General features: G+C 43.7%; 1 protein-coding gene across 1 annotated transcript in view; it reads right to left on the bottom strand.

Moving 5' to 3' along the window:
- LOC147697769 (maestro heat-like repeat-containing protein family member 1) overlaps positions 1–19,478 on the bottom strand; it is a 72,248-nt gene that overhangs the window by 28,842 nt on the left and 23,928 nt on the right. The window contains exons 7-14 of the mRNA XM_086936136.1: positions 14,673–14,796; positions 12,466–12,472; positions 12,212–12,311; positions 10,342–10,381; positions 8,900–8,980; positions 4,241–4,281; positions 3,785–3,926; positions 802–854 (exon numbers count right to left, since the gene is read on the bottom strand). Coding sequence (XP_086792262.1) covers positions 802–854; positions 3,785–3,926; positions 4,241–4,281; positions 8,900–8,980; positions 10,342–10,381; positions 12,212–12,311; positions 12,466–12,472; positions 14,673–14,796 — 588 coding nt within the window. The remainder of the gene's footprint in view (positions 1–801; positions 855–3,784; positions 3,927–4,240; positions 4,282–8,899; positions 8,981–10,341; positions 10,382–12,211; positions 12,312–12,465; positions 12,473–14,672; positions 14,797–19,478) is intronic.

Raw genomic sequence — 19,478 nt, 5'->3', positions numbered from 1 at the left:
CTTAGAAGCAGAATGCAAATACATTTTGGGTCTCCAGCATGGGGGCAGAATGTAATTTTAGTGTGAACAAGGGTGAAGACTGAACACAAGGAACATAAAATTGCATCTCAGGAGCACAATAGAAGCTCAGTGGAGTGTGATGGCCTGGCAAAACATACAGTTACAGAGTGACAATTCAAATGAAGATAGGGAGCATGGATCATGTGCCAATCCGATTGCAGAATATGAACTAACTGATAATGTGGAATGCCGTGGGAAGAGTGATAGTTTGACAATCCAGGGAAAGTAGAACGTTGTGCTAGTGTGACTATCCTGGGAGATAAAAATGAGTCGGGGGAAACAATTACCAGTAAGGGGCTACATTTAAAGCCCTGTGCAGCAACAGTCAGATTTATGAGTAATGCAATGATCACTGTAGAGCCTGTAATTTACCTGGGTAAAACATGCAGATAAACTCTGATACATATAGGACTAGGTGTTGTCAGCATGCAATTTCCAGTTTTATGAGTGTCAACTTGGGCCAATAAGGTTTTTAATGCTTCTGGTAAATATTGCATATTAGGGAAATGTTATGTATCGAGTACAGCTGCTCCCACTCTGTGCCCAATCATAATCAACGTCATAGTAACAATCATAATCCATATAAATAATAGGGATATGGTGAGAATATTGCAACCTCGTAGCAGAATAGCACTATGATGGGGTGAATTTAATATCTGCATATATTCACGCCGAATGAGTGGCTATGGAAAACAAAGAGACAAGTGTCATGTGTGACATTCATTAGCAATTCATCCTTACTGAAACAAGCGTGCATTTCCACTTTGCCAAGTCAAAGGTTCTTTCCGTGGAAGCTGAAATAATAGTTGGTAAAAAAGAAATATATGGAAGTAAAAGTGAATAGCAAGCAACATTTCAAAGGCAATGTGCTTACATACCAAGCACTAGCAGAAGTAGATTCACACAATTTAAAGTGTGCAAAATGTGTTTGTTGGCTCAGCCTGTCATGGGAATTGAGTTCAAGGTCATTAGTTGTTCAGGTGCCCTTGATGTCACTCTTAGCTCCTTATATCTGGTTGTAATTTTAGGTTTATATATTCTGGTTTCCTCTCTTATATAACAGAAAGGTCGCCACACCACTTGTTTGCAGAGCTACTGCCAATAAGCATTTCAGCTGTCAGATGAAGCCTTGATCACATAGGGGATCGCTGTTGTGGTTCAGAGTAAAAAAGTGCACATGTGCTCTAAAATTAAATACACATAGAAAAATACTCCTTTATTATATCAAAGACCAAAATATTTTGTAACACTTCTTAATTTGCTATAATACCCAATGTACCCCAATAAGCTTTTACCTACATTTGTCCTACCTTGCTCTACATAACAGTTCTGGCCCTGACCTTTTACCTAGTTAGTTGCTGCATAAATGTTGTGTAGTTTTCTAAAAAAAAGTAGCCTAATTTATTATGCATGACGATTCTTAGTATCACAGCAGGATTACAATCTTCTGCATAATAACTCTGTATAAGGGTCACCACTATCGTCATCCTTGGCTGACATGCCCACAGTACCATGGCACATCTAGGTAGAACCCCTGATGGTACCTTTCAGGTATCTAAGTACCACATCTTTGCCGTGCGTCTATGAAGACCATGTCCACGTCGGCGCAAAGCTACGAAAAGAATTTCCGAATGTTGCTGGCGCAAGGGGAAATTCACAAGGTGAGGAATCCACACGGCAGATGTATCTATCAGAAAAAGATTCTATGCTGACACAAGACGCTGAAGTCTCTGCATGCAGATACTCCAGTTAGCAGTCGTCTGACATTACTTGTGGGTTGTCCACTCGAGACCAAGATGGGGTCCTTTGCTTTCTCACATCAGGTATTGGGGTTTGCTCTTTCCTAGGAGGTTCTTGGCTATGCACCAACATACATGCTAGGTACACTTAGGTACAGTACGCACTATTAACTTCATGTATTTATATGTCTGCATATATTCACTATTTTAGCACCATGGTAGAATTCTACTTTTTATTTACTCTATTGGTGCTTGTAATCGTCTATATCTTTTTCTGTCTCGTGGGTGTTGCAGCACATGTATTTTATGCTAGAATGACTCTGGTTCAATAAATACTTATTGAAAACGCCCCCACCATTTAGTCTGTGTATCTCTCTGAGATAAAGTGAGCACAAGTGACCAAGCAAAAAGTATTGTACTGTTTCCATGATCCCTGAGGGGTCAGGGTTCTCATGTTCGATAGTTGCCAGAAACTATTCTCTCCTTTGTAAGGTTGTGGGGCTTATAGTGGCACTGTGAGCTAGCTGGTCTACATACTAACATATCCTTTGGGAGTGTCTGGAATCATTCTGGACACCAATCCCTTAGTTTATGTTGTCTAAAACATGGAGATCCTTTATAGATTTGTAGGAACTACCCGACTAATTCACATAAGTGACATTATAATGTGCAATTAATTCTACCTTAAAAACAGAATAAAACACTTCTGCATGATATCTGCTACACAGGCTGAAATATAAATCTTGTTTTTCAGAAAACAAGGGTGTCTAACCTTACAGAAATATGTATCAATCAATTTATTAACAACATAATATCACCAACTTTTCTAAATGTTCCTCCATGTGAACTTCACACATAGTAGGATTCAATTAGGCAACATTTAAAACATTACTTTTAACTGCAACATATGGTTGTACCAGAGTTCTAACATTTTCTTTCATATTAATTGCTGTGAAATACCCTGTTCATCCTTAATCATCACACAAACAATGTTATGCCCGAGTAGACTAATCTAACCTACCATGTACCCTGACTAATACCTACTTCTAATACAAACGCAGAGAGAGCATTTAGTGTTTATAAATGTGTGTGCAAAATCTTCTGTATTGAGGCCACCAGGGGTCTTTGTTTTAAGTTTAGTCATTAGAAGAGTTGGTGCTACTGAGTTGTTACAATAAGTCACAATTGAAATAAAAGAAAAGGTGCCAAAACAGGTAGTGCTCTAAAGTAATGTTGACCTTGGATATACTGAAGAAATATTTTTTTCTATGTTTATGGAATTTTTTGGCACATATGTACTTTAAAACACTGAATCAAGATGCCGCATTCTTATGCGATCAAGGCTGCGTCTGACAGATGAAGCGCTTCATGGCAGAAGCTTTGTATGAAACAGATTTTTTCGGCAAACCAATGTGTCAACGGCCTTTCTGTTATATGCAGAAGTAACCCAGAACTTGCAAGAAGATAGCTGACTCAGTTTCTGTTATTGCCTTTTTCGGTTTGGAGTATGGCATTGGCCAGCTACAAAGAAAGACTGTGACTATTTCTTTTTTTGCTTACTTATACAAGCCTTCAGCCAGACCTCCTAATCTGCTGGTCTAACGTGTCCTATCATTCACATTCTCTTTTGTCCTCCACAGCATACATCATGGGCCAATTCTGACTTTGGCTAAATTCACTGTGAACAATGGTGTTCTGATTTTTCACAAGGAGCACATCCTCACACAAATTATTTTCATTTATTTCCAGGGACAACAATAAGAATATGACCTTTTGAGACCATAAACAGTATTTTGGTATGTACCTGGCATCACCTCCCACAATACAAGTTTATAGAAACAGTGAAAAAAACATGAGTGGACAAGGTCTAAAAACTAGCAGCCAACACCAGACGTAATGGCTTTGTCATTGGTCAATGGTTGTTTGAAATGTCATTAATTCTTGTTTAAATTGTTTGCACACTGGTTCATGCTTTGGGGTCTCACCTTCTAAATATGTTATCAGCGGGGGGATCTTCATTCTGAGGAGTTTTGCTAGAAATGGGTAATTTGCAGGAATCAGGCGCTCGAGAAGAGCCAAGACTGAAGTTCCCCTTTCAACATCCCAGCGAGGATATGAAGAAATTACCTGAAAACCCACAACAAAGAATTTAGAAAGTGATTCTTTCATGAGTTACTATTCTCTAGCCTTTAAAACTTCTGGAAATGCTACCTTGTTCTCTACGCAGTACTTAGTACCAATCACATTTTGGCTGTTTCTGTACAATGTAAGTAGCATATCGTACTGATAACCAATTGACTGGAAATAAAACCATCAAATTCAAAAGAATAAGAGCTGAGTTGAATTCAAGATCTCTATTAGCAGGTTGCATAGAAATGGCAGCAAACAACTTGGGAAGAAGGATCTGGTGGAATATGATGGGGGTGGAATGCGATACTCACCAGCAATCTTATGAAGAGTCTGTGTATTGGAATTTCTTTAGCTGTTTAGGTACAAAATAACGAAGACATGTCATACTCAATCCATAAATTACTGAGCAATACTTGCCAAAGGAAGACATATGGCTGACACACACACCTAAGACACTCATTAGTACCTGTAAAGAAGATGATGGGTGATGGTTGGCATTTCAATGAGCCTCTAGAGGTCATGAGGATGCTTTGAAATTCCTGCAAATACTGGCAAAGGCACCCCTACCACGAAGGAGCGCCCAGGGGTGTACAGTTCCTTGACAGCCTATGCTGCAATTCTCTTCCTCCCTCCCTTAGTGGTTGCTGTCAAGGAATGAAAGCTGAAGGAGGAGCTACCTAAGCTACCATGCACAGGTTCCTGCTACAGCTTTCATTGAGGGATAGAAGACTCCAGTGGGATAAGAGAGGATGCGTCAGGAGCCGTGGACGTGCTTAACATCCTGAAGGACCTTGGAAAAATGGGAGCCATTTTCTGACAGCGGATATTCCAGAAGAAAAGAGGACTCCAGAACATGTTTTTGCATATCTATTTTCTAATAAGGTTAACGACCTGGGGCAAGCAAGAACGAGCACATATTTTGCCTGTTCGATTCTGCTCAGGACTCCTAACATGAGTGACAGATAAATAGACTATGATACCATCTGCCCAGGCCACTTTCACTTTATCAACACATCCACTGGAAAGTTGAGCGTGGAGAGCTAATTGGAACCCTGGAATCATAGCAATCACAGGTATTCACCACCAGATGCGAATCTTCTTCTTAACCTTGGAGTCAGTCAAAATATTTATTTTCACTTACCATCATTGAGCATGCATCCCTGCTTACAAGTGAGGGCCAATAACTAGCATTTTAGCCTGGAGCTGAAGTCCAAAATGTTGAACCAGAAACATTGCAGAGACAAATATCATAACTAAAAGTAACTCCATGGAGAAATAAAATATATCCCTGTTGCGGTCGGCAAAAGTAACAACACATACATAGGTACCATACCCAGCAGGGCATGATCAACATACTAGACAAAAGTAACATCATGGAGAGCAAGAATACCCCAAGGTTTGAAGAGGAGCATTAGAGCCCTGAGTAGCCTCATGGTGTGTGGCAACCTGGGACAGTTAGTACATTGTATTTAGGGGGTAGGAGCATTAACCAGACTAAGAGCAGAAACAAACAGGAAAGCAACTTTATGTCTGGCAAACTACAAAAAGTATATAGGGATTATTTACAAGCCCCTTGTGCCACCTCTGCATCACTCTTTGAGACACACCAGCTGTGCATTCTGCTGCTCCATATTTACAAGGACAGGTAAAGCCACCCTGCGTGGCTTTTAATGCCCTTGTAAATATGGCCCCTGTGAGAAGTTGGCCCGATATGCAGCGTTCGCTATTCTAGCGACCGCTATGTATCGTTCCAAACGACCCTTATGATGATTGGTTGTAAGTCAACCCATAGACCAGCTATCCTAGTAGCGTGGATACGAGCAGTCTAAGGCTAAAGACTCGAGAGGGCGTGTTAAGCCAGCTGTTTACCACACATGTACCCCTTGAACACCAAGTGAAAGGACACCACACAAGTGTTATGAAAATAAACAGGATATTTATTAAGATTCACAACAGCCCTGTACTCTTTATGAGGACAGGGTACTAAGCACAAACCAAATCTCTTAGGAAAATACTTCAAGTGCACAATTAAAACAAGTGTCCGAGGACACGGAAAGTTTAGTGGTCTCGGGCGGACCCGATAAGGCAAGTCGGAAGCGAGGGACTCAGGACCCTAGAGTAAGGAGGCTATGCAGGCACCGAAATGCCGAAGTTACCTAGCCACGAGGGCTGCGGCTGCACAAGTCTTACAGGCGTCGGGGGTCTTCGCTGACGAGCCAGGAGCCGGAAGAAAAGGAGTTGCTGGCCGGCGACCAGTGATGAATAGTTCGTAGAGATCCAAGCCTGGATCAGAGATCGTTGACACCTGAAAGCAGAGGGGACCAAGTTCGTACTACTAGCCAGTAGTCAGAGGGTACCAGGAGGGCACCGGTTGGCCGTCACCTCGACCAGGTGAGTGGGCGACGCTAGGCTCTGCAGTCTCACGGATCAGGAGGCGTTGTCGGCGACCAGGATGGAGGTGCGAGCTGTCCCACGAAGGATGATGCTGTCGGCGTCGCTGGGCCCAGGATTGGGGCAACAAGCCTTGGCAGATCTCAGGGCCACGTGGTAGGCCTAAGATGGCGTCTTGAATGGACCAGGAGGGTCCGGGGTGCTCCTCTCGGAAAAGGGAGCAAGGGCCGATCTGGAGCAACCAGACCAGCAGAGTTGTTTGTCGGTCGTCGTCAAGGAAGGGCACAAGCCAGCGGCTAGTGACCAGACAACGTGCTGAGCAGCGAGCAGAAGGGCCCCACGCAGATCGTGGAGATGCGGGGAGGCTGCACTTCGGTGCTGGAGCGGCTCAGGGTCGGGGCTTCTCGGACCCCAGAGCACTCACCAGAGAATTGCTTTGATGGTCGTGCTGGTTAAGAGCGTGCAGGTTCTGATGATGGCCGGTCCCTCGAGGTCTCGTCGCACCCACAGATGACAGCTGAGCTGATGACGTGGGTAGAGGTCAGAGGTGCCAGGGAAGCCGGTTCTCGTCGAGCTGGGCCGTCGGATTCCTTGAGGAAGGACTTACAGCAAACCGCAGAGTTCTTAGGTGGTGCCCGCTGATGCAGGGTGACTACTCCTTAGTCACAAGGGAGAAATCTTGAGAAGAGTCTTGAATGTCCTTTCGTAGAAAGTAGTTCTTGATTCAAAGATGATCTAATTTGGAAGGGTCCCCGCTCCGGCCTTTATTCTAAAGAAAGGGGTGGGTACATGACTAGGTCCTGCCCTAAGGGTGGGACCAGGAAGGGGGGTAGTTACACCCCTCTCCCCTGCCGGACTTTCCCCAGGCCAGGGCTGGTGCCCCTGGAACTGGTTCCAACCGGCAGATGCGTAGTGAGCACCGGGGTGCCACTCCGCAGTCACCTTCTCGCAAAAGCCCTACCTACCCAGAATACACAAACCCTGTCTGGGACGGTGCGAACACCGCCCTCGACAGGAAACCCTTTGTCCAAGCTCTCCTCGCTGGAAGGACTCCCAGCAGCAGGAGGTCAGACTCGTGTCTGTGGTGGCAGCATCCATTTTGTGGAGCTGAGGCTTTAGTTAACTTTAACCGGGGTTCACAGTTACGTACATGTCGTGTCCCTCTAGAAGGGCGGAATGCTAACCTCGTCGCCAGAATTGGTGAGGGGGCAGCATCCCGATTCGTATGACACCTTACTCGACATGCCTCGATAACGCGACACCGAAGTTACCGATGTGGTACGCGTTATCATGGAACAGCCATTGGGTCTTGATTCCGCAAGCTGCAACCGGGCTCGGCTCGGGCCAGAACCTAGTTCACACGAGCCCACGCACTCTGCCTTCAGGATTGTCAAGGCCTGCCATAGGAGTGACTGATAGGAACTCGGGTGTCCACTGTATGGTTAGATATAGAGCTACTATACCTAAAGCAAAGGGTGATTACACGACTTTGCCCCAGCTGTCATGCAGCCAGTTGTGTCAAATTTAGGCGGCCAGCCAGGGGTGGCATAATACATGCTGCAGCCCCTGGCGGCCCTGGGTACACCTATGCCCTGAGTTACAGGGTCTGATAAGGTGGCCCAGTACCAATTGGAAATGTACCTAGGGTACATGGAATCCATTTTAAAGAGAGAGCAGTAGGCCTGGGGTCCTGATTGGCAGGGTCCCAGGTCGACTATGTCCAAAACCAGCTAAAACACAGGGCAAAAAAAGTTGGGGGCAACCATAGTCAGGATGTACCTTCCTACAGCCCCTTTACATGCAACACTTTGTGTGGAACAGTTGTGCCACGGGTTTTTCTGTGAGATTTCCTACACAACACCCAAGGCTTCGGCCGCATTTGCAGATTTACAAGAAATAGTACACCTGGAAATGTGTCAGAATGCTACACCTCCCCAGGGGGAGGTATAGGGTGCAACAAGAACAAATGTTTTTATTTCTCCTCGTTGTTTACCTCTTTCTACGCGTACTGCATACTGCAGCACATTTAGGAAATGGAAATTACCTATTGTGATTGTTTTTGTGCACAAAGGTATGCCTAACTGCATAAAAACAAAGATATGCCTAACTGCACAAAAACAATCATCCGTGTGACGCAGCCCCTCTTGCACCATGGTACAAGCGTGTCTTCATATGTGCATGGCAGCTAATTATGCACCAGCACTGGGAAAGCAAAGTGATCCATTATATAATTGTAGTTATGAAGCATCCCGGTGCTTAGGAATTAATGCAGCGTGGCACAGCCAAATGGCTTGAGGCACAACAAAATAGTTAATTCCTTGTGAATAAGGCTCACAGCGAGCAGCAACATCAGCACAGATACATATATCTCTAAAAGAAGAGCAATACATGTTATTTGAAATATTGACACCCACATTCTATAGTAACTCAACCATAACATCCTGAGCTAATGGACTGGTTCTTCAACTCATGCCTGATCATGACAAAGTAAGAGGGGATCTGGGGAGTGGAGGAGGAAACATTAACCACCTTCAATGGTGGATCCCACTGTGTCAATGAGTAGGATGCGTAAGACTCACCACATTCATGAAAGTTGATGCTTGCTTTCTTATATACAACAAGTAGCATCTGGCACAGTGCTGGCACAGATGAAGTATAATAATAACAACTAGAGAGAGAGGGAAGAGGCACTCTCAGTCCCCCAGGTAATAGTTACAATCAACAGAAGAGTGCCCACACAGGGATAGTAGTGTCCAGCACAGAGAAGAAAAGAAAGTCAAATCAACCTGAGTAAGAATTTCTCAGGGATTTCTTGGAAGCCCTCACTCACCACCCTGGGTGGTGACATGCTTCATCATCGGGCCCACCAGGAGAAGCCGAATGCCTCCCCGGTGTGCTGCAACGCCAGGTTACTGCGGAGCGGGATTTTTTTGTGACAAAATGTATGAAAAAAGTGAGTTTAAAAAATACCAAACAGCTTTACCAAACAAAAAACTTTATTCCGTGGTTAGCTGGGTATTGGTTAAAAGGTATGTGTAGGGAAATATACCAACTAATGTGTTGGGTGTTTTCCCCTTTTAAATTACAACGGGGTCAACATGTTTCTGCCCTTTAAGTGTATGGATATTACTGGGCATTCGTCAGGACCATGTAATTGTGTACCTCAGTGGTGTGGGCGCGCTATGGCCCACCCTAGCCAGAGGATGTGACAGTTAAAAAACAGAATTATGTGTCAAAAAAGTGCAAAAAAACAAACCAGAAAAAAAGGGTTCGAACAAATTTGATGAACCTGTGGTTTGTGTATTAAAAGATCCACACTTCATGAGTCTCGGGAGGGGGGTGGTGGCGACAATGGCACACCGCCCGCAACGCCAAACACCCACTAGGCACCTAACGCTCTCCTCGAACCGGACCCCGTGGATGGGCGGTGTGCCATTGTCGCCACCACCCCCCTCCCGAGACCCATGAAGTGTGGATCTTTTAATACACATAATTCTGTTTTTTAACTGTCACGTCCTCTGGCTAGGGTGGGCCTTAGCGCGCCCACACCACCGAGGTACACAATTACATGGTCCTGACGAATGCCCAGTAATATCCATACACTTAAAGGGCAGAAACATGTTGACCCCGTTGTAATTTAAAAGGGGAAAACACCCAACACATTAGTTGGTATATTTCCCTACACATACCTTTTAACCAATACCCAGCTAACCACGGAATAAAGTTTTTTGTTTGGTAAAGCTGTTTGGTATTTTTTAAACTCACTTTTTTCATACATTTTGTCACAAAAAAATCCCGCTCCGCAGTAACCTGGCGTTGCAGCACACCGGGGAGGCATTCGGCTTCTCCTGGTGGGCCCGATGATGAAGCATGTCACCACCCAGGGTGGTGAGTGAGGGCTTCCAAGAAATCCCTGAGAAATTCTTACTCAGGTTGATTTGACTTTCTTTTCTTCTCTGTGCTGGACACTACTATCCCTGTGTGGGCACTCTTCTGTTGATTGTAACAGATGAAGTATAGTTATCTTCCAGCATGTAGCTCAAAATCTCTTTCCAATATCCCTGCAAGAAAGAGCAGCAAATGTATTATTAGTATCATTAGCATTTAATAAGGCTGCATTCCCACAGATAAACAGTCATAGCCGGTGGGAGGGTTTCTGGTGGGTCTTCTGGAGATGGGGCTACATTTGAATTATCCCCTTCCTGATACCATTCCTTGCTGATGGAGTCCAAGACAGATTGCTGGTATTACACTGATGTGGCACCAACCCTGTTCAATGCTACAATCCGTGATTCTATATCCGAGCAATCATTTGCAGAGAATGAGTGCAACATTTATTCTCCAAAAACACTGCGAGTGAGCTGCTTTGTAAATTATCTCATTATCTGCTGTTATCCTCATAACATTCGCAAAACAGAACTATCTTTATAAATGTGCCAGAGTGTGCAAAGCTATGTCTGGGAATGAACGACCCTGTTGATATGAAATATTGGTGCTTGATGTATCATCGGGCAAGTAGCAAATAGGAGATGCAGATTGAGTAGCTATGTTTTGCAATGTGACTGACGTGCCATTCAATCTCGTTTCAAAGTGGCTATTTAGAATAATTTGGAAAACCTCCTGCCTCATTAAAAAAAATGAGGCAGGATTTGACAATCTTCTATGAATGCCGGAAATGCTGGGAATGAGGACTGCATGGGACAGCAGACCTCTATCCCTGCAGCAGAGGAAACAGACTTTACATTGCGTCTCAAATCACGCTGTGCCTTATCAACTTGGTCCAAACCACTAATAATAATAATAATAATGAGATTTATAGAGCACATAGCTGTGTCAGCTGCGTGTCCCAGCACTGGGGTATCAGTCCTATTATACAGAGTAAGAATGTAAATTCCCCTAATCTAAGTTAGCGTGAAAAAACATGTTTTTAAATTCTTGTGATATCGTATTTCAGATTTTTCTTGCCTAAACCAAAGTGGTAGGGAGTTCCACATCTTGCCTGCCAAGTAGTTGAAGGAATGGCCTCCAATGTGAGCACTTTTGATTCTGGGGATAGATGCAAGAGAGGCATCAGCTGATCTCAGATTTATTTTAGGAACATAAGGTGTGATCAGAGGTGAAGATATTTAGGGCCTTTATGATTGAGAATCTTGTGACAATAGCACCTGGCTTTGAAATATACCCAATGCCTTAACGGAAGCCAGAGCAGCATTGGTAGAGCTGGGGCTGATGGTGAGTGTCTAGGCAGATGAAATAGCAGCCAAATTGCCATATTTTGCACCCACTGTCATCTTCTTCTTCATGTCTGTGACACTCCAAGATACAGAACAATGCAGTAATACAGTCTCAACATGATTACAGACTGGGCCACTGTCTTTCTGGCAGCTTCTGGCAGGAAGACAAAATGTTTTTAATGTATTTAAGATCCCAAGACATTGCCCTGCAAGACTCGTAATTGCTATACGTGCCCTAATGTGTCTTTTCAATGCATTCCTTTATCAAGCAAGCCAATACAACCACTTCCCTGAAGGAAAGCGTTGTCGGACTAATGTTGGACTTTAAGTCCAACTCTTTCCCTACAGTTGCACAGACTGGAGTTGGAATAGTAAATACTATTACAAAGTCCAGTGCTTTCCCGAAGGCAAATCATGGTAACGACTTGGGTGAAAAAGGAATGCATTTTAAACATGCATTCATGGTTCAGATCACTATGTGCATATTTCCCACAAACAAACCTGCAGCAGAGAGAACTTTACTAAAACATGCTATTATGTGAGTTAGAGGATAAAGAAGATAACCTGAGATTTGAGGAGTCTTTGGACATTCTTCAATTTATATTTTGTACACTTCTAGTTCATTGACCCATCTTATTTCACATCCTTCTCACTTACCTCGTCAGTATTTTTATGGCGTAATGCAATTTTATTGAGGAGCTGAGAGATTTGGATGTGGATGGTCTCTTCTTCAACATCAGATTCAGGATCCATGTTACTAATGCACTGTGAAAATGTGGAAAAGCAAGAGAAGTAAAGTAACATATTTTCACATCATTTTCACTGTGTTTTCTCTCTTCATTGGAGGTTCAAGAGATTTGAGAGTGATAACATCACAATTTTCAAATCAAGGTTGTAAGCACAGAGATAACCTATTGGCTTAAATTCAAATGTGAAATTAAAACCGCTAGCCCCAAACATGTAAATAAAAATGTATAAATGAAGTTATGCACCCATGCTCCGCTCTACAGAGTATAAAAGTATATGGTCATTTGGCGGAGAAGTGTATAGCATTCATATACAGTCATCATACCGGTGGTCTCACTTATAATATGTAAGGTTCTGATGCACTGGGCACTACATCTGAGACATTGCACCTCTGGCACCACAAGGTAGTCTCTCTTGCTCACTACACAGATTGTGATGCCCCATGAGCCCTCCCCTTGCTGATTGATGGGGAAGTATGTGCTACATTATGGTACTTCTTACACTCAATAAGACAAAAACATACCGGGAACTGCATTTTCGGGAGGCAGTGTTGATATGAAATACTGATTTGAAGTATGTTTGTGCTACTTTGTGTAGGATTTGGTAGTTTGCCCTGTTAGGCATTTCGACGATAAAGCGAGGTATGTAACAGAAAGGAGCCCACTAGATAATGTATTATCAGTGAAAAACACAGCTTATCAGTGCATTCGCTGAATGCCCATGTGCCTTGCCCAATCACTCAAGAAATTTCCCAGTTAGCCCCGGCAAAGTCTAAGGGCCAGTTGTCTCACATAGGCTGGATTGTGTGGTAGGCCTATGTACTGCATGGGAGCACTGCTGTTGAGACGTGTATGGAGCGAGTCCCATTCTCACAGTGTCTGAGCATCTTATTTCTTGCACTCATGCCAGTCAACATGGGCATCAGGTTACTAAGATCTAGGTATTCAAGCACCATTGTTACAATGCGATGCAACATAAGGACAGGCATCTGAATTGTTCCTGGCATGATGCCTCAGGCCTGTGGTAAAAAATAATATGGACAGTGTCTGGCTCATCTATTAGTTGAGCTTAATGGGAACCCAAGAGTAAGACTAAGCATGGACTGCAGACACTCTGGATTATCGTCAGGCCCGAAGGAGATGGATACCAGACGTCATCAGTGGTACCCAATCCCCACACATATTACTGAGCATGGACTTGAGTTGTGCATCTTGGTACAACTACTCTGTAACATGGATGCATTGGCCAAGCTTGAGGAAGTCCTACCAGGTTCACAGTGATCAAGAAGGTCATGGCAACTCTGCTGTTATGGAGGAATTGGTGAGACCATAAGCCACTGTGGCCTACTCTTCCAGAGACACTGACAAAGCCAAGAATACTGCAGTTTTCAGACACCATGCCACCTGCCATTGCCCATGCTGCCACATATCACCTGCAGCCCCACAAGCACCGGTGAAGAGCACTGATCCAACACCCATTCCTGGCCCCTAGTCAGATGACAGGTGTTTCCTCCAGCTACTAGAGATAGGATCAAAGTGTAAGTGCCCAAAGGACTTTAAATGGTCCAAGAAAAGAGAAGAAACAGAAGAAGTGCCCAATACAAAATCATGCATGAGGCCTGTGGAAGGGGAGGGCAATGAAGGAGAAAGAGAATAACTAAAGGATATTATCAGACCACTTTCTGAAACTCGATGTTCACAACAGTGGACGATTTTGCACAACATAAGAGCAGGATAAAAGTTATAAAATTGCCAGAAGTGCCACAGTACGAATCAAACCAGCTGCAATAGTTGAACTTCCGTACAACGACTCCACTTGCATTTGACATCATTAACTCAGACCCACAATAGTAAGGGTACACTAGGTTAAACTTTTCATAATAATGGAAAAACCATAGATTGGGTGTACTGGAAGAATGACTCTTGAAGTGAAAGCTATAAGTAAATTCACTTGAGTGGTTTGGTTCACATCATGGGCCCCCAGGAATAACAAGACATGAAGAAAAGGTATGTACAGTGTTAGCACTGATGGGCAGCTGCTGAATTTCAGGTGCAAATGTAAGCTGACAAATGGATAAGGGACACCCATAAAAGTGACGGAGGGAGAAAGACGCACTGGAGTGGAAGTAGGGAACATCAAGCTCAAATGAAGAACATAGAATGTCAAGGTGAACCTATGGGAACTGACTAGAGGGACATGAGGTCTATATTCCACCACCAGGGGCAAATATGTGACACTGCTGATGTATATTATATGGCAAAGTAACTATATTGGGGGACAAGGGGGCTAAAAGGTCCACCTATTTCTTTTGTGCTGACTACTGTTGCTGTTCCCTAACACATTCACCTACCCAAATAAGTACATCTGCCACTTACCTGCTCTTTGATTATGAGGCTGTTTTTTTTCAGCACATAATCCATCACAGCTCTTCCGTTCACATCATAAAAACCTTTGGCTGTTAAACTGGACATTAAACTTAAAGTGGCAAGAATAACCTGTAATTTAGAGAAAAGGTAAGCATGGTTAGTGAGAAACCCTTTTGGTGTATGAATAGGAGAAAATCACACATTCCAGTGAGAAAGTAGCAAGGGAGTGTGAGAAAACCATACATTCTCTCCTTCCTTTTGTCCACCGAGTAGCCAGATATACATTTTTATGTGTGGAAAGCCAGTACCTGGATACAACCTTTTAAAGTATGTTGGTTGCAAAAAGGGCTATTATGACACTCTGAGAATGAAACTAGACTCAACTTAATTAAAATGTTTTTACAGAGTGTCTGACTGATGTGTGATTGAGGGAATATTCAAATATTCCAGGTGGGCTACACCTTCTATAGGTGCCTGAGATTTGATAAAAGATTTAAAAAACATTGCAAAATAGGCCTAGGTAGGTTACAACCAACAAAAAAGCTCTCAGAACCTGATATTGATTACAACAATGCAAATGAGAATTCAATAGGCTGTGGATTCCACTGCTGAGGGAATTTTTAAAAAACTAGAGTCGTCTGTGGGAAGAATGATGGCTGCTGTCTAACTCCACCTGTAAAATTGAGCAGACATCCCAACACGGACAGCAGATAACAAATGGTTTGCAGTACTGGGAGTTCATTGTCCCACAACTTGTTGTTTGGTTGATCCATATCACTTTCAAGAAGTCGTTTTGGCTCAAGACCGTAAATAGTCACAGCCTCCTGTATCTAGTATTGAGTTAAAATTCACATCCCTAACATGGTTCTGTACGCTGTATATTTGCACAATCTGGCCACAATGGCTTCAACTGCCAAAGAATACATCCATGCTTGATTTCTTTGATTCTAACATTCCTAGCAGAGTCCTGTCTCTGATGTTCCTGGTTTAATCTGAAAAATATCTAAGGATAACTTGGTTTATATTGTGCCCTGAGGTTAAAAATGACAAACCCAATATACCTCTCAAAGAGAATCCAATAGAGACAAAGTTATGGCAATACAGCCTTTTGTTCATTATCAAAAGAAGACATCTTTGTTGATTTTTCTTTGTACCTATGTCCTGTGCTTGCTAATATGCTGAACATGGTGATTCTGATACTGAGTTACTTGCTTTGGAGTTCTGGACTTTTTGGTTCCGTCCAGAGGTGTCAGGGAACAACACCCAAAGACCCCGGAGTTCCACCTGCCTTGGTGCACAAATGAACAGAAACACGGGCTTCTCGATGGTGGCGTCAAAGACCAAAGGTTTATTACTGCAGGGACACAGAAGTCACAGAAACTACGCATGGGCAGTAACCAGGAGCCTGTTCGAATTGTACAAAGAGGGTTGCTCCTTATATACTAAATTTTGGCCTTTAGGCGAATTCTTCACATGTTAGTACATTCCCAAACCTTTGTGTCATAAACAATAAATATTTGGTGTACACAGGAATCGTCGACAATATCTGATGTCAAAACATTACGAACGAGGGGTTCCCACTTTTCCATCATAATCTCATGTCAACTTTTCATTCAAGACCCGGACCGCCTCATCGTAAATTTCGTTACCTCCCCCTAATAAAGGCCCAGAAGGAAAGGAGCAGAGCCAGGTGCAGAAGATAGAAAAGCAGGATAAGGGATGTTTGTGGGTTGTAAATGGGCAAGGCTACCGGCTTCGGCCGCCTAATCGTGATCAGGACAATGGACACGAAGACCAGTTTAGCAGGACTAGCCTCGGGCAGAGGAGGCAGCCTTTGTCGAGTCATGCAGCTACAGCGTGATCTGGTTTAAGGTGCACGTGTCATGAAAGAGGTGAATCTCCGGCTAAGGCTACGTGTCCTTAATCAAAATGAAGTGATCAGAGGTTATTGCGTATGTGAGGGCAAGAAACACAAAATGGCGGCCATGATCTAAGATGGATGCCGTGGGTAGATCAGAAATGTGTTTATAAAAGGAGTGCTCTTGCTCGTAGCGTAGCGAAAACACCAGGATATGCTAAATGGATCATTTGCGGTTCGCTGATACCAATATTATGTATTTCCGACGATATTGAAAACACGGGTTCAAATCGTCACGGAACCTCAGACCCTCCTTTTGCCCTTACATAGGCAATTACTCAGTCTATGTCAGAGTCTAATTCTATGCTCATCAGGTCAGTGACATGCTGTTGTATCATCATCCTTTCTCGTGCCTTTTCTCCAAACGCAGGTGGTTTTTTAAGACAAGTTGCAGCACAAAGACTACACAGAGCAGGACCACACTGGATAATCAGGCAACATGAGAATAGGAATACTAAGATGACACCAATGACCATTAGAACCTTCCATCCCCACGCTGAGATCAGAGTCCAAAACCACTCCATGAAGGACCAGTTTCCCTTGTCTACGTGAATAGAGTCGGAAATCTTGTGTAGCTTAGAGATCGCCTCATAGACTGTTGGAGCATTATTAGGAATAAAGACACAGCAGCTCGATTGGATCATTCTACAGACCCCACCTCGATCTGCAAGGATAACGTCTAGAACCATACGGTTCTGCAACGTCATGAGTCTATCCGCCTGAAGCTCAGCTGTCAAATTGCTAAGGGCACCAGCAGTTTCGGTAATAGTAGATTCAACTACCCGTGTTAGCTGACGTATGTTTCTACTATTGGCCATAGGCCCCCAGAACGGAAGGAAGCCTTTGAAGAAGTCTCCAGCTTCCTGACCAGCAGTATCTTCCTTGCTGAAGACACCTCTCGCTACTCTGGTTCTGTGGTAATCAGATGAAGCAGTGTATGTCGGAGGCAACAATCGAGCAATATAGCATGATCCTGAAAAGTCGGCAGGCAACCATGTATAAGCTCTATCTCTACAGATGAAGTAGGTACCCCTAGCAGTAAGAAAGGCAGGGGAAGAGTTAGCCGGAAACACATAAGTCTCTACGCACTCACTCCTCCCTAGCTGAGCTCTCGGATTTCTCCCATTCCCTTGCAAACAGACCTGACCTCGGTGAGGTACGACCCAGATTGGAGTTGAGCTTTTACGCTTGCTTTCTCCTAAACTAAGGCGATACTCTGAAGTATTCCAACTTAAATACACTCGCAATTCGTCTCTAGGGTATGATGGAGTATTATTGACGTCCTTGACCATGTCAATAATTCCCTGGACTAAAGCTTTGTTGGCAGAGTTATATTTAGTGGAACGTGGTGGACGTGGAGGATAGGTTTCAAGGGCATAAGCAAAGATGGTTTGAAGGGCCTGAAATGATCCATTGTAGCTGAAAGGCAAAACCAGATAAGGAATACCTTTATCCATAGTGTGGGGTATCAAGCCACACACCCAGCAGTCTGTAGTGTTAACTACCAGTTGGTGTTGGTGCAAGAGCTGTACAAAAGTGTTGTTAATGAATTCTGAGCGTCGGGCTTGCTCATGTTCGGGAAACGAATGAAAAGAGTGTATAGAAGAAACAGTAGAAGTAGCAGGATCAAGGGGAGGTACTGTAGTAACTGGCACAAAAATCAAATTTATACTGAAAACGATTCCACCCACCAACGTTATCAAAACAATCAAGAATGTAATGGCACATTGCATCAAAAAGCATTTGCTGTGAAGAATTCTATAAAGTCTGTTTCTGCGAACATAAATCACATTTTCTCGTTGCAGCGCAGGAAGCTCCATCTTCTACAATCCGCTTGCGACCACTGATGATGTGTACGTAGATGAAAATGCCTCTACCCGCCCTCGGAGTTCCCAGAACCAACAGAAAGATCGACCTTGTGTCAGACCCCTGCAAATTCAACTAGGCACACAGCCACGGCCCTACGGCTACCCAGACGGCAAGGCAATTTTAAAACAACAAAATAATAGCAAACTTCCTGGCTGAAGGCAAAAGTTCAAAATTTCAAAATATCACAATAGGCAGTTGCCTGCTTTATTTGTCCATTTTACGGTTTCGTAAATTATATCTTTGCTTCGCAGGTACTGTCTGATCAGCAAATAGCGTTTCACTGGTAGCTGTTGCAGTGTTCAAGTTCGCAGATGACAGAGTTTTTTCTGATGCAGAGGACAAATGTTCAGTGTTCAAAGGAGTCTTTTCTGGAGGAGAGTCAGAGCTTGGAGTGTCAGTGATCAATTCGGCATCGCTGAAAGGGATGAATTTTGGCGTGCTTTCAAATTCAGAGGAACCAATTCCCTTCTTCACCCAGTCGTCGTAAGGAAGTGGCAAAGGTACACGCTTTACATGGGATGCATGCACCCAATGCTTGCGGCCAGCCACACGAACTGCTGTTCTCGTTGCAAGTAGAACTTGAAAGGGGCCGACGAATCTCGGCTGAAGGTTCTTCGTCCTCGCGAAATTTCTGATAACCACAAAATCTCCTGGTTTCAGCTGATGCCCTGGACTCTCCGGAGGCTTTGGCAAAGCATCGAAAACCTGTTGGTGAATAAGACTCAATTTAGCAGTCAAGTCGTAAAGGTAGTCTATCAACATAGGATATTCTAGAGAACAAAACTCCTTAGGCCTCGGCACACCCCAAATATTTGCCGGGCGGCCAAAAACGATTTCGTAGGGGCTAAGCCCCACTCTAGAATGTACAGTTGCTCTCGTTGATAACAAAGCCAAAGGAAGTGCGTCTGGCCAGGCCAAACCTGTGGATGCTTGTATTTTATCTAGTTTCAGCTTAAGGGTACCATTGTAACCCTCCACTAAACCAGCAGACTGGGGATGGTTCGCACTGTGGAACTTTTGTTTC

Source organism: Lissotriton vulgaris, chromosome 8 (assembly GCF_964263255.1).
Source record: "Lissotriton vulgaris chromosome 8, aLisVul1.2, whole genome shotgun sequence".
Classification (NCBI taxonomy): domain Eukaryota; kingdom Metazoa; phylum Chordata; class Amphibia; order Caudata; family Salamandridae; genus Lissotriton; species Lissotriton vulgaris.
The sequence above is the reverse complement of the archived record's forward strand: the minus strand, read 5'-3'. Positions and strand labels throughout refer to the sequence as shown.